Source organism: Apteryx mantelli, chromosome 6 (genome assembly GCF_036417845.1).
Source record: "Apteryx mantelli isolate bAptMan1 chromosome 6, bAptMan1.hap1, whole genome shotgun sequence".
NCBI lineage: Eukaryota > Metazoa > Chordata > Aves > Apterygiformes > Apterygidae > Apteryx > Apteryx mantelli.
Genome location: NC_089983.1, coordinates 18,568,817 through 18,583,124, shown reverse-complemented (window position 1 = coordinate 18,583,124; position 14,308 = coordinate 18,568,817). Strand labels below are relative to the sequence as shown.

The following is a 14,308-nucleotide window of genomic DNA, read 5'->3' as shown; positions in this document are numbered from 1 at the left end:
AGATGGAATAACGTAAGTTATAACAGCAACAAAATGGATAACTCTGTGTTTCTAGACTTTACTAAATTGTGCATGTCTCAAGATTATAAAACAGACTTTTATACATTTTTACAGACTAATAACCACCTCAATCATTGTGTGATGAATCTCTGGGTGCAGAAAATTCGATATCTAATATTTTTAATGCTTTCTGAACCACAGTATCTTCAAATAATAGGACATTCATTAAAATAAAAGAGTAGACCAAATTACTGTACCAAACATCCTCTGCATCTTCATCACACTCTGCCCCAAACTGGCAAATGTCACAGGTCGATGTCTCTTTTTGATTGGTTTCACCTGAGCCTTCATTGACTGTTTGATGGAAAGCAGAAAAATACACATTAGTAAACACCAGACTGTAGCAAAGCACTTCTCTCTCTAGAAAAATCCATTCCCCGTGTTAGTTTAATGCATTGTTCACCAAGCCGATGCTTGGCCAACAGACAGTATTTCTGAACGGGACCAACACAGAGATTTCCTTGTTGGTCTGTGATAAATTTCTTGAATTATGGTGTTAAAGGGAAAACTGGGGAAAACCTCTTTCTGTTCTTTATCCATTTAAACAATGTCTCCGGGAAGCTGCAACTTTGGAAGGGCGGGTCAGCACTAAGCCTCGCTGCTTTGTTTCCTGGGAAAATAATTGAGGTGTATTGATAGTATCACATGCTGCTTTGTGTCCTTTACAGGTGAAGGCCTTGAGAGGGACCCAAAGGGATGTTTTCCTGGGAAATGTTTTGAAATTACCTGTCGTGTGGTGCAATCTAGTCTGCTCCAAAGGCAAAACATTTTTCTCTTTAAAAGTATTGCAAAGAGCCCCAAGGACTAGTTATCTCTGGCAAGTAAGATTTAGTGCTGTCCAGAGAAGGGGATGATCTCCAGTATAGGCAGGGAAATCTATCCAGACCTCCTTTCATTTCTGAAGCACCATTTTTCTCCACAGACCCCTGCAGCACAAGGTTTTCCAAAGTTTCTAAGCAATGCAGGAGCTTTCTAAGCAAGACAAAGCACTATGGAGCAGCTATGTTCATCCAAGACTGGCAGACTGGAAGACGGAGGGGAGGAGCAGCAAAGCCATGAGGGGAGCTATGTGAGCCGGCTGTCAGCGAGAAGCAGGGAAGAGGCGGTGACGCAGCTTTTAGCACAGGCCAGCAGCCTGGGTAAATACCGACAGTCCCTGATCGGCTTTGCCAGCCAACGCTGCTCTACGTTGCTCCCAATCTGCTTCTAGAAACTACACAAAATAAGGCAGCCCCACTGATGCTGTAATCATGCCTTCAGGCGTGGTCCAGACATAACCTTAGAGAACTGGGAACATTTCACCTAAATTCTACATCTAAGGTCAAATTTGAAACCCAGGAAAGTCAACACTAGTCTCTGCAATTTTGTAAGGTTTGTACCTGACCCTTAAATGTTGTCAACAGCAGGAGGGGACTGAGAGGAAAACAAGAATATGGATTTAAGAGCACTGGGAAATCATTTTGACAACTGGCTACTGAATGAGAGAATGAGACCACTAAGGTAGGCACCCAGAAAAGGGGATTTGCTAAAAGATCCAAAAGAAACACTATCTACATTTATACAACAGTATATAAGCACCTTGTGATACATTTGATAGGTGCCTTCTAGCAAGACATACTACGTAGCAATATCCTTCTGCCGGTTACAGAATAATTAAACCACCCCAGACATTAAGTAACAACTCTGATGGATGTTGTTATCTGCATAAACATTCTCTGCAGTGTTATCCTTTCTTTTTTTTTCTTCTTTCATGTGGATTCAGAAGCGTGGTGCAAGTTTACTGCATGGGAGATATTTTGGTTCCCGTCTGCCAAAGCACGTGGATGCAGCCAAGCATGCAGGCAGCCCCCCGACACTGGCGGGACTCATTACGTGCCTCAGGTCGCGCCTCTGCAGCCAGGGGCTGTCAGCTCTGCTGTTACTGCAGCCTTCTCGGTTTTAGTGCCTCGGCTTTGAATAAGCTGCTCTGTTATTTCTGATGAAAGGAGAAGAGGCCCCAGCTTTTGCAAAGCTTTTGGAAGAGAAAGGGGTTTTGCCCCTAAAGAAGACAGTGTGACCCCTATCTCTGTTTTACAGCAAACCTCCTTTGTTACCCCGGACAAATTATTTAACCTCTGTCACATTCCCCGCCTTGTAAAATGGGAATAATATCACTTTCTACCATCACAGAATATGAAAACAAGTACATTAAGACTGTGATATGCTTAGATACTACATTAATATGGACCACGGAAATACCTAAGGTAGACAGCTTGTCTCGCAAGTTTTTTTGTTCAATTTAATAAAATCCAAAGACCTGCTGGTATGCTTAGCTATGAGCTATGCTGCAGCAACTCCTCATCAGAGCACTGCTGGAATTTAGATGATACTAAAATGGAAATTTTCACCTACAATAAGCTTTCTGATGATCCTAAAAGAAAAAAAGACAGTTTCCCCCTATTTGTAGAAGTGTTAGTTTGTTCATCTGTATATCCATAAAGTTCATGTACAAAAAAGATGGAGAAACAGAAAACACGCCCTGGATTTTTGCTCTGCTGCATTGCCAGGTTTCACAGGGAAGTGCTGAGGTGTGTTTTATATGTTTCCTTCAAACTTCAGAGGAATTCCTTTGCTCGTTTTTAAGAGCCGATGTACCAGGGCGAGAGGGGTGTGCACATGCTGCTGCCTCGCACCATGAGCACCTCAGTGGGCCACAGGCGCGATCCTGCACCCGCAACACCGGGGAGCCCAAGCTGCTCCTCCCCACTTGTCCGCAGCTGCATTCAGGCCTGGGCTTTTAACCGAGTTTCTTTTTTTATAGAAATGACTGTCTCTGAGGAGGCAACTTTGGCAGCCAGTCTTGGCAGAGGATTTCCAGTGGTTAAGATATTTGACAGGACACATGATGTAGATTTATCTCAGTTCCGCATGGCCACCACGTCACACTGCTCCGCTGTGTCACAGTCTCCCCATCTGTAGGAGAACAGAGTATGTGGCAGATACTCTGGGAGCCGACTGAGCGACTGTACGCCAAGTACAACGGCGCCAGTGGGCAGAAGGCTTTTGACAACAGCTGAGTGCTCCTTACCTAACAGCCAATCTTCTAGGAATATGGCAATTGTTCCAGTCCAGGAGGGTGAGAACATATTCTTTAAGGAAAAGAGCTATCTTCTTTTCTTTTCCTTATTCTGCACATCACTACCCTTGTATTTCCTTTTAATAAAAGTATGTGCCTAATTTTTTTTCTCCCTGTAATGTTTCTATCTGTAACACTCCAGCAGGTGTGGTTGGAACAGGGACTTCACACGATTTCACACCGCAAGCTAAGTAAAGCAGCTGCATAAGTCATTAAAAGAAGTCATTTGAAAGGTTTAGCACTTGGAAGAGAAGTAGCTGCTTTAGAGAGGAACATCCACACTAAGGCACAATGCACTTATTTCTACTAGAAAATAACACGTAATTCTCTTTTTTTTTTTCTGAAAAAGCTCTGCATTTAGCATTCCATAATCAATTTGTACATTGTCATTATATATCCAAGCATCATGCTGTATCTTGATTAAAAACCAGCTGTTTATCTCCTTCTTTTCATTTTCCTAATTTCTATAACTACAGAGATCATTATTCTTTACATTTCCTCCAGGTGTGTTTCCCTCCCTATACAAGCACAAGCACTGGCACATGCACCCACACATATGGACTGACACACGCAGAGGCCTGTTTTCTCTGTGTCGTGCAGGTAAGTGCCTTGATGGATCTGGATGTCTTAGAAGGAGTTATTTTCCCTATATTTCCTGCTGCTTTTTAGGTTCAGAACTAATGTAGTTTCTAATGTGACTCTTTTTTTCTTTCCTTGCTGTGCTTGCTGATTTGCACTTGCCTTCATATCTCAACTGAAAAAAAGTTACAGGGAATAATCTAGGCTCTGTATTCCTCTTACTAAAACACAAGGAATTAGAGTCTCTTTTTTTCATGCATGTTACATAGTTCTCATATTAGCAACTGTTGAGGTTTAACACCAGGACCCTGTATTAATGTAGCAGGGCTCCAGGGAGGCTAATCACTGAAGCCCATTGCTTATTACTCACGCAATTGAGAAATGTTAACCTGCAAATTCCTATTTGTATTAACAAGATTAGCAGCTTCCAGAGTTCAAGGAAACGTGCTGACATGGGTTAGAAGGTGCCTAACATTATCTGAAAGTCACTTCAGAGACTATCTCAATCTCCTAAATGATATAAATTCTTTAGCTTGGAAGGCATTACACATGATTTACAGAGTCAATGGACTGTGGTAACTACAACAACTCCCGTTTTAATCATTTGTTCCCTTTCTGGCATTTTCACTGCAGTCTGATCAGATAGTTTTGATTTCAAAAATATCCGTATTGCTTGAAAGCCACAGAAGAGAGAAACCTTTTTTTTTTTTTTTTTTTTTGAGAGAGACTGTTTCTGCAGCTGAGAAACTAGTTTGCAAGTATCATCAGTACATTGGTCTGACTCCGCTTATCTCCTATAGTATCAGGAGAAACTAGAAGCCTCAAACTGCCCCCAAGTAAAAGCTTTTACTTTCTTCTTACTTTTCAACCAGAGTCTTCTGTAGGTGCTACAACCCTGACAAATCACACTGTGACTTTATACACACAGCTTCCTAAACCTCATACCCTACTAGGAGTTGTTTACTGGTGGCTTAGCTATTTTAACAAACAGACACCAAAATACTTGTGCTTGAGCTTCTAGATAGCCTTCGTTCAGTGCCTTCCCAAGAAGTTCAAAGAATGTCAAAGGTGAGATGAAAATAAACTCTTGGCAAGTTCCAGAAAAGCAGCTGAAATGGGATTGTTAGCAACTCTGTCATCGGTGGGCAGATTATTTAAATAGTCATAACCATTGCCAGTGCTGTGACATATCTGAACTGACTGCCCATGAAACCAGACTGTGTTTTGCAGGGTTTATATTACTTTAGGGCCCATCTTGGGTGCCTTCACATTGCAATTCTCAGCCTAGCGCGGGAAAAGTTTAGTGGGCTGAGTTCAGTGTAATGCAAATATGTAACAGGATTTTCAGGGTGGCACTAGATGTATCCAGCCAGCTCAGACTGCTGATAAAATGTACTCTTATCTTCTTGCTAAAGACCACATAGATATACCCTGGCACTGCTTTGATGCCAGTCAGATTCAATTTGCAGTGTTTTTCAGCTCTCATACTTTTATTGTGAATCTCAGGTTATATTTTTCTTAAAATCACAGCTGCTGGATTATCTCAATATAAAAGAATATCAGCTTCTATGTGTATTTATTTTGAAAGGCATGTCTAAGCTATATGGCTGTGGAAAAAAAGTTTGGCAGGAAGATAAATACCACAAACTATCAAGTTTATCATTTTTAAAATCTAATTATTTTTATAGGCCTGAGTCAAGATTTTTCAGTCCTGGGCAATGCTGAGCATATGTCAAACTGGGAAAAAACAGTTCTGAAACAGAGCTCACTCTTGTCAAATGCGTTGTGCTAAAGGCTCCAATTCTACCATAGATACAGTACAATTAGTATAAGAGAACAGGGTCTAAGATGTGCCTTAAGTTCAGTAAATAACTAGCATAAAAATTTCTTCACATTATTACTGAGTACTGTTGCTGTCTCTAGTGCCACCTTTACTTTTTACCTCCTTTCTTGGTTTCTTTCATGCCTTCCCTCCCATCCTCTTTTGGCTTCTTTCCTTCCCCCAACATCCCCATTTTTTCAATTTCCTTTAAAGTAAGGAAACTAAGCCATAACCTTGAGGAGTTTTGATAAACAGCTGCAAAGAGCATTCAAGGAAAAGCAAAGAGACAAACCCCAAGCCCCTCACCAGCTGTCTTTTCTGAGCTCAAGAGGAAAATGTCTTTTGGCTAATACCAGGAACTAAAGGATTCAACAGCCATTTTCAGGTATCCTACACTAGCAAAAACAAGTGCACGGGCAGAGTTCGCACATCTCCGACAGCACCTTCTCTCGCAGACCCTCTGGCTCCCTGGTAGCACAAGATGAAATGGAGTTTGATTCACTGTTTTATTACTGTTTATTATCAGGGTTGTGGTACGTACCTGGGGAGCCTCAGCGTTGACCCAATTTGGGATGATCCTGAACAAACACATCTTTGGCTTTTCCTATTATTTATGTGTCTGTCTGTGCTCAGTGCTTTGAGCAAAGGAGTGTGATTAAATAGTGTGAGAATTAGAGATGTACAATTTTCACTTCACCTCCTCTTTACTGAGTAATAAAAAAGTGGCTGAGGTGTGTGTGTATATATATAGGTGTGTATATGCGTGTGTGTGTATTTATATTTATATGCATGCTGTTTTCAGGTAATATTAAGAGCACTGTGGAATTCTTCCATTTTATCCTAATATAAGGCCAACCACGGGCGCAGCTCTGGTAGCTCTTCTAAAGAGATGCCACTTGTTGTGAGGGAAGCAGCGGGCTCATGGAAAGTTTGCGGCTCTCAGTTTGCACAGCTCAGTTTCTTAGAAACAGACTTTTTCAAGGTGTCACCTAGTCCAGGGACTGGAAGCCTCCACTGGAGAGGCAGCGTAGCCTTGACAGCCTCTGAACCTCATTTATCATGGTGAAATGCGGATAGGATGGGAATGGTTTTACAGTAACAGAATTGCTCCTCTGCATCTATCCAGTTGCAGTTCTCTGCTTTCAGTGGGGGCAACTGGAGATCTCTCAGAGCACCTGGGTCTGAAGTCAGGACATGAACCTCTACAGACCTCTGCAGGGTCTTGTCTATATTCATACAGCTGTAGCCAGGAGGGAATGGATTCAATTCTTATTCAAAGTTTATTTATTCTAAATAAACACTATTTGCTTGTTTCTGTCTCATGCATATCCCTGCTGCTCCCACAGTGCATTTGATAAAAAATTAAATACGATTAGTCGAGGCCAGTTTCTCCCAGCAAATATCTCTAATGGCATTTCAAAAGGAATGGCTCATTGAATAAAATCCTATTGTAAGCTTTCTGAATGCTGACATGAAACAGCTGTGATTATTGCACCCTTGTGCAGTCCCCCTACAAAATTTGATGTTTGCCTGGTGTATGTGGGATGCCAACATCTCAGATTTATGAAGGAGTAAGATGACCAGCTTTGACAGAATTTGCCAGCTTGAGGAAGAGGAGGTTCATTTAATTTTGCCAAGAGCTTCCTCTCATAAACAGCTTTGAGCAAAAAGCCAAATAGCACGTGGGGACCATTCATCTTTCCCCTGCATTAATTTAATTTTAAAGAGAAATCACTTCCTTGCAGGAGAATTTTCAAGGAATAGATACAGCTGTTGTAAACATGCCTGTGATGCTGCCCAGGCTTTTGTGGCATCAGTCCCTGCTGTCGTGTATTTCAATATGCCCAACAGTGCGAACAAAACAACCAAGTGGACATGCCCGCAGCTGCATGGATGCAAGATGAGGGGCCACCAATCAAGGCTGTTAATTACAGGGCCTGGAAAGAGATTATTGTTGTGCTAATTCCAAGGAACCAGAAGATTTTTTTAGGATCAAGGAGAAACAGAAAAAGATCACATCTGATTCCTCCCTCAGGTAGACTGCCTACACAAATCATTAAGCCACAATGCTGTGTGGAGGGAGATGGGAAGTTGCCTTTCAGGAAAGTACCCGACATCATAGCACTTCTCTTATTGTCAGAAAAACGGCCACCAGAGGTTACTCTTAAGGAGAGTCAAGTGTGGGCTTTTTGTGGCCAGCTGGCCTGGAGCGCCAGAACAGAGGGAAACAGGCCAGATTACAAATCCTCTTTATCACTTCTGCTGACTGCCAAGGTGGGCCTGAAACATCCTTTTCCTGCAGAACTGCAAACAGCCCTGTTATCTGTGGTCTCTGCTGACAAGCAGGGATTAGTCCTTGCACCCCTCATCTTCCTCTTGTATGTCTGGGGAAGAGCTGGATCCAGTACTGTCTGAAACCAGAGCTTGCCATTTGATATGTTATGCTTGATGTACTAAACACCTGATGCAAAGATAAAGTGGTAGACAGAACATATGTACTATATTAAACCTTGCTTTTATAGCAAATTCTATCAAGCAAATACTGCATCAGATATAGGCTCAACAGGAGAAATATGAATAAGCAGTGCCTTCCTCAGCAGGAACTGCTGGATGTAAACCAGAGTAGTTACCTGGCTGTGTTTTCCTGCTGTCAAGAACTTGCAACCTACCTGAGATCCTAAGCACTTCTACTCATTCTAGGCTGAGAGTAACTTTGATCATTGAATTTAGAGAAATTCAATGAAAACAATAAAGAAGGATATAATCCATGATTTCACAAAGCCTAAAATAAGGAAGACCAAAACGGGTGATGTGACTTTCCAGGGCTTTCAGCACTGAAAGGGTGCTTTTGCCAGCTTCCAGCCTGGTGGAAAGATTAACAGGACACTTGAATTTGAACCCTTGTAGCTACTCATCTTTCAAGAAACAGAGTGAAAGACACAAAGATAAAACCTAAAAGAGCTGTCTAGCATCCACTTGGTGACTACTTTAGTTTTAAGGTCTTTGTCACTCCGCTATTGATTTAAGTCTGTGTATCCTTTTGAATATTAGTATGGCTAGCAAGACAGCAACATCATACATAAAAATGTTCTTTATTCCAGAACAGATGAAACTCCCAGTGGTAAAAGAAGATTTAGGTATCTCTGAAGATTTCTTATCGCTGTGCAACATAACTCTCTAATGGTTCAGTGCCTTGGAGGGTCATCTGAGATCACTTATCACATAAATCAAATAGGTGGCAGGCTATAAGAGTGGAAGCCTATAGCAATTTCATGTCTTTGCTCGCAGACATCAAATCTATCTTTTGGGCAGACTATAGAGGAGATAATACGCCACTCCATTTAAGCCACTGAAGAAACCCAAATCTGGGTATTAACCAATTTTAGGAGACTGCTCCTAGTCTCGACTGCACCACAATTATCCTCGGAAATGACTGGTTTTAAATCCCAAAACGCAGACTGCAGACACTAGTCCTGGTTCTAATTTACACTAAGGCTTCTGTAAATCACTCTGGCAATGTAAGGGAGTGTCAGAGCGAGGGAAAGTACAATTTACCTTATGTCCCATTTACATAATCAGTGTGGTGTAAAGTGGCTCTACTGTAAAATGAGCTGGGTCCACATTTTGCTGAATGCAACAGAAGTGCCGTTTTTTCCTCACGCTCCACTTTTCTTCCATTTTACACTATTTTCTGCTTATTTCTATGGTGCTAATGCAGGTTACACATGTGCAAATGAGAGCAGGAGCTGGCCTGGAGTTCAGAAGTTGAGAAGATGCGGGACAAGCTCATACTCTGTAATGGGGTCTCAGAAGGACGTGGTTCAGTCTGATTTCCATAGCACGATAGGTGCCAAAACTGGCAATCAAAAACCACATTCAGCAAGCCTGTCCCTTCCTGGCAAGGAGCCACGGTAGATGTCTCCTTATCTGCCTGCTCCTGCAGCAGCTGAGACATCAACCCTGTGTGCAAAGGCAATCCTCACTCCCCCTTCACAGTTCCCGCCCGGGATAATTTAATATTTCCATACTGTCACTCCCTGAGTCATAATTATCACCTCTGAGCTGGATTCTCTTAATTTGCACAGACTAGGGCTTGACACAAGCTCATCCCTAAGTTTGCTTGTCTGTTTGTAAGCGAGAATTTCCATTTAAGAAAAAAGAAGAAAATCCAGCTCAGAGCTAACCGTAAAAGTATCCCTCCCGACACGTGTAAAGGTACAGCAGTCTTCCCAAGTCTGCAGATAGGTAGCACTAGTGCCTCTGCTGTAGCTCAGGATACACGGGAGAGCAGGCCCTTAAGGTACTTGCTAGAAGCTAATACAATATTTGCCAGAAGCTAATGTAAGGATGACTGTAAAGTTTCTAAGTCCTGAATGAGAAGACACAACATTTATGCAACATAGATCCTATCTTTTATATAGCCCTGTTCTTCAATAAACACAAATACATATTACACCAGTTAACTATGTGAAAATGTCCAGCAGCATGACATCCTTTCAGGACAAAAGGGGAAAAAACATCAGAAGCTTGTTTTTCCTTTGTATATCCATTATTATTAGTGGCAAGTTGAGGCAAGTGAGAATAGCACCATTACTGGTTTATTGTACTCCTTTTTGATGTTGTGTCCGCAGTACAACAATCATCAAAAATACTGGCAGCATGGCTGGTAATCCTAGCAGAAAGGCAAGGGCCTAATGAGCGGCACAGCCTCTCCTAGAAGAGCGACAAAGATTTCGGAGAAGGAGCCTCACTGGGCCTTGTCTGTGGATAAATTGTGGTTTCCGTTTTCGTACAGTGTCAGACAGAATTTACATGACAGTATACGGAAAAAAATTCCCAGATCTCTGCTAACAGGACAAACAGTGCGAGTGTGACAGGTCGAACTCAACCTTGATATAAGCAGCAGAGAGCAGCGGGTTTGAATACATTTACACCAGAACAGTGTTGCCCCTCTGAGAATAATTTTACATATGTGTTTATAATATAAAGTGAGCCATATGGCATGAAAGGTTTAAACATTTAATTTCACTTTGTTTTAATGCATTGTATATACAGAAAATTGGAAGCCCAGCAGGAAAATGCCAGATTTCATTTTCACTTAGTAGTGATTAACCTTTACGGGATCACTCAGAGTTTTGCCACCTTCAAAGCCACGCAGGCCGGGGGGGATGCTGAAAGCCCCGATTTTTCCCTCTGGCCGAGGTGCGGCACGCGGCCGAGCTCTCCGAGGGCCGGAGGTCCCTGCGCTACCCAGCGCTTGGGCTCGCGACGCAGCGTTCCCGCGCCGCTCCGGCAGCAGAAGCGCGTGGCCTGGACGGCAACGCACCTTCCCCTGTGCCAGGGGCCTGACAGGTATGAAAAGCGCAGAAGTGACTGCGGGGATTTAACGATCTGGACAGCCTTTCCTCGCCACCCTCCCTCTGCAACCCTGCTTCTTTGCATTGCTCAGGCGGGCCCCTCTGAAGCAGCTTTGTACGGGCAGACAACTGCAAAGCAAAGAGCGGATACATATCGCACTTTGCAAATACACTCTCATTAATATTGATTCACACACACAAACACTTTAGCTATATCACTGATTGCATTACCATTGCAGAAGTGTAATTAACAAATTAAAAGGGAGGCCTGTGATTCAGCTTAATTTGGGGAAAATCTTTACTTAAAAACTGACTCTGATGTTTGAGGATCTTTCCTCCTTCATTTTTAATGCCTTGGACATGCTTTAAGAGAAAGGCTTTTATCAAAATAAACATGTCCTGAGTATGCTGCAATATTGGCATATACAGGCACTTAAAGAGCATCAACAAGACAAAAAACAAACAAATGAGAAAAAACCTGGCAGATGCTAAACCAGGTACTAGATTGCAAATGAAGGTGTATCATCAGCAAAAGAGAAAGGAGGGAAATGCCAGTCAGAAGCTGCTCCAACTGGTTTGACACTGCCAGCTTATTCATGAAAAACTTCTGAAGAGCAACACAGAACTCACACGTAACCAAACCATGAGAAAGTAAATGCCATATATACTTGCAGAGGAGGGAAGGTAGAAAATCTCCTACATTTGCTGCCCTTCTAGACGATTATGTGATAAAATAAATCAGCTCCAGTAATTATAGCAATGTTTGCAAGAGTCCAAACTCCTGAGCAGAAGTTTTGACTGGTATTCTTATCAAAAATCAGCTGAGCACACCTGCAGGAATAGCTATAAAATGATATCAATTTCCCCTCCCATCTCCTACTGAAAACACCTTTCAGGTGATCTAATACTATGAGAAACCATAATCATTAAGGACTGATCATGCTAATATAATTTTCTGGATGGCTTATTAACCTACTAAGACATGTTTTTCTCTATTTCCCTTCATTAGCGACAGCAATAATTAGGTAAGGACAGAGTAGCAAAATTGATCATATGCTACTGCCCAAGGGGACAGAGAATGTATCATGGACATTTAGCATAATGTTCTCCAAACTCTAGATGCATTAATTATATTTAGTAACACAGCTATTTTCTGCCTTTGATAAAAGGAATACATTAATGTAGATATTGTATAACAGAGGCTTATTTTTTTCCAGTTTCAAAATTGAATTTTTTTAAAAGTTTGTTATACAAAATGAACTGAGACAAGAAAACACAACTGTCTCAAATACCTGCTGAGAACATGTCCTTTTCTTTTTTCAGTATTGACTATCAGTCTCCTCATGAAAGCAGCACTTAAAAACCAGAACGGACAAAGAGCTTTGGCTATGAAACAGAAAGGCATGTTACACTGTAACCTTCCGGACTATAATCCAAAAGGACAACTTCCTAACTTATTTGGGGCAAATTGCAGACTCGCACCTCCCTCCACCCTGCTGCCAACCCTGATCACTAGAACAGGGTATTTATAGCTTACACGTAGGTGGCACTATGCAGAATATATATATTTACACATGTGTATACATATATAAATTTTATACATTTATAAAAAAGATTGAATTGAGGGGGAAGCTCCTGTGAGCAGAAGATTGACAAAGGAGACAGCGGGATGATGAATTTTTGTATGATTTTTTGCATTCCAGTGACTGACTTTCCCTGAGCTCTCACTCAGTGCAAGCAGGAGGCAGCTTCTGGAGATAAAAGCATTGCAGAGAGCTGAAAAGAGTTGACATTACAAACTTGGCTCTACCATGTCACGCTGCACAAGCAGAGAAAGGGAGGAGCTGCCAAAGCAAAAGCCAGAGATAATACGAAAAGCGTAAAACCAACATATTGACCTTATTTAAGTCCAAACAGCTTAAAGCTAGGATATTTAACACAAAAACATTGAAAACATTCTTTATTCCACACACAACTGATGTTTTCTTTAAATATGCAATTGACTTGATATCTGCAATCCCCCTTCTTCAGATGCAAAATCCAAAATAATGATTATATCAGTCATTGCTTAATACATTCAACTGTGGCCCTGATTTTCATGCATGAATGGTCATTTACATATCGTTACCCATAATGCTGCACACTTAGATTTTTCTTCCTAAATAGACTAATACATTTAAAGTAGTCATTTTAAAACAAAAATGTTTTAAAAGGGGGCTTTCGTTTCTTTTTATCTTATCTATGCTCTTAGCAACTAATAGACCGGAATATTAAAATGGAAAATTCTTGGTGTGTGTGACAACTATTACAGTGAGAAGATCTTACAGAAGAGGCAATTATCAAGGGATTTTTTCTTAACTTTGGAAACACAGATAAAGCTGAACAGAAAAGCCAAAGCAAACCAACCAGAAGCAAACCAGTAATTATAGTATGTTCTGCTATTTTCCTAACTCAAGTCCTTGTTGGGGGCAAAACAAGTTCCATGTTAGGAAAATCACTGCGGACATGAGGTGCAGTTAGAAGCTTTGCATGAATAAATTACTTTTTTCAATTAATATTGCCCATGACCACAGTAGAGGAAGGATTTTTCCTCCCCCTGCTACTTTTAAAATAATTTTCTGCTATGTTTAATTAGGAAATTTCTCTACAGAAGGGAATGTGATAGAAGATTAATTCTCTATTTTCTCACCCACTGTGTCAGTACACTCAAGTGGACACTCTAAACCCCAGTTAAATACGATGAGGATGATCAAGCATGGAGCTCCTTTCAAGAGGTCGCGTCCACATACTGTAGATCTCATTTCAAAACAATAGAAACAAACCAGAAAATGGTATCTCTCTCCAGCGCAGCGCCACAGAGGAATGATTATAAGTGCTTCACTGTGTGAGGGTTCACCATCCTAGCTGTGAGGGTTCACTACCACAGCTAATGATACCGAACACTGGAAAATGAGAAATAGGATTTCCAGAAGCACTGATGTTTTGGGTCTTTTTCTCCTGTTCATTACTAATAATTTTTCCTCTAGCAGTCACATTCTATTTTACATCTTTTATGCCAAGTATGAAACAGCAATTAAACAATAAATAATGAAATGTTTGCTAGCAAGCAATGTAGTAAAGGTTTTTTTTTTTAAGAGGGAATAGACAAAGGGCACAAAGTGTATTTGTTTTTAATGAACACTGCAGGGAATGGGCTACTTACCCTCAGGACTTCAAATTCTATGAATGGACTACTGCTGTCAATGCTGAGTGAATATCGGGTTAATGTTTTTTTAAATTGAAATCCAAGTCAAAGTAAGAACAGTTATTTAGGGGAAACTCAGACTTACAAAACACGGGGACATGTAAGACTCCATCCTTTGACAGAAAGGATAA

General features: G+C 41.2%; 1 protein-coding gene across 2 annotated transcripts in view; it reads right to left on the bottom strand.

Annotated features, from left to right (window-relative positions):
* The window catches only part of TMEFF2 (transmembrane protein with EGF like and two follistatin like domains 2), a 138,897-nt gene that overhangs the window by 58,436 nt on the left and 66,153 nt on the right, over window positions 1–14,308 (bottom strand). For both annotated transcript variants that reach the window (XM_067298508.1, XM_067298509.1), the window contains exon 5: window positions 258–354. In XM_067298508.1, the coding sequence (XP_067154609.1) occupies window positions 258–354 (97 nt within the window). The remainder of the gene's footprint in view (window positions 1–257; window positions 355–14,308) is intronic.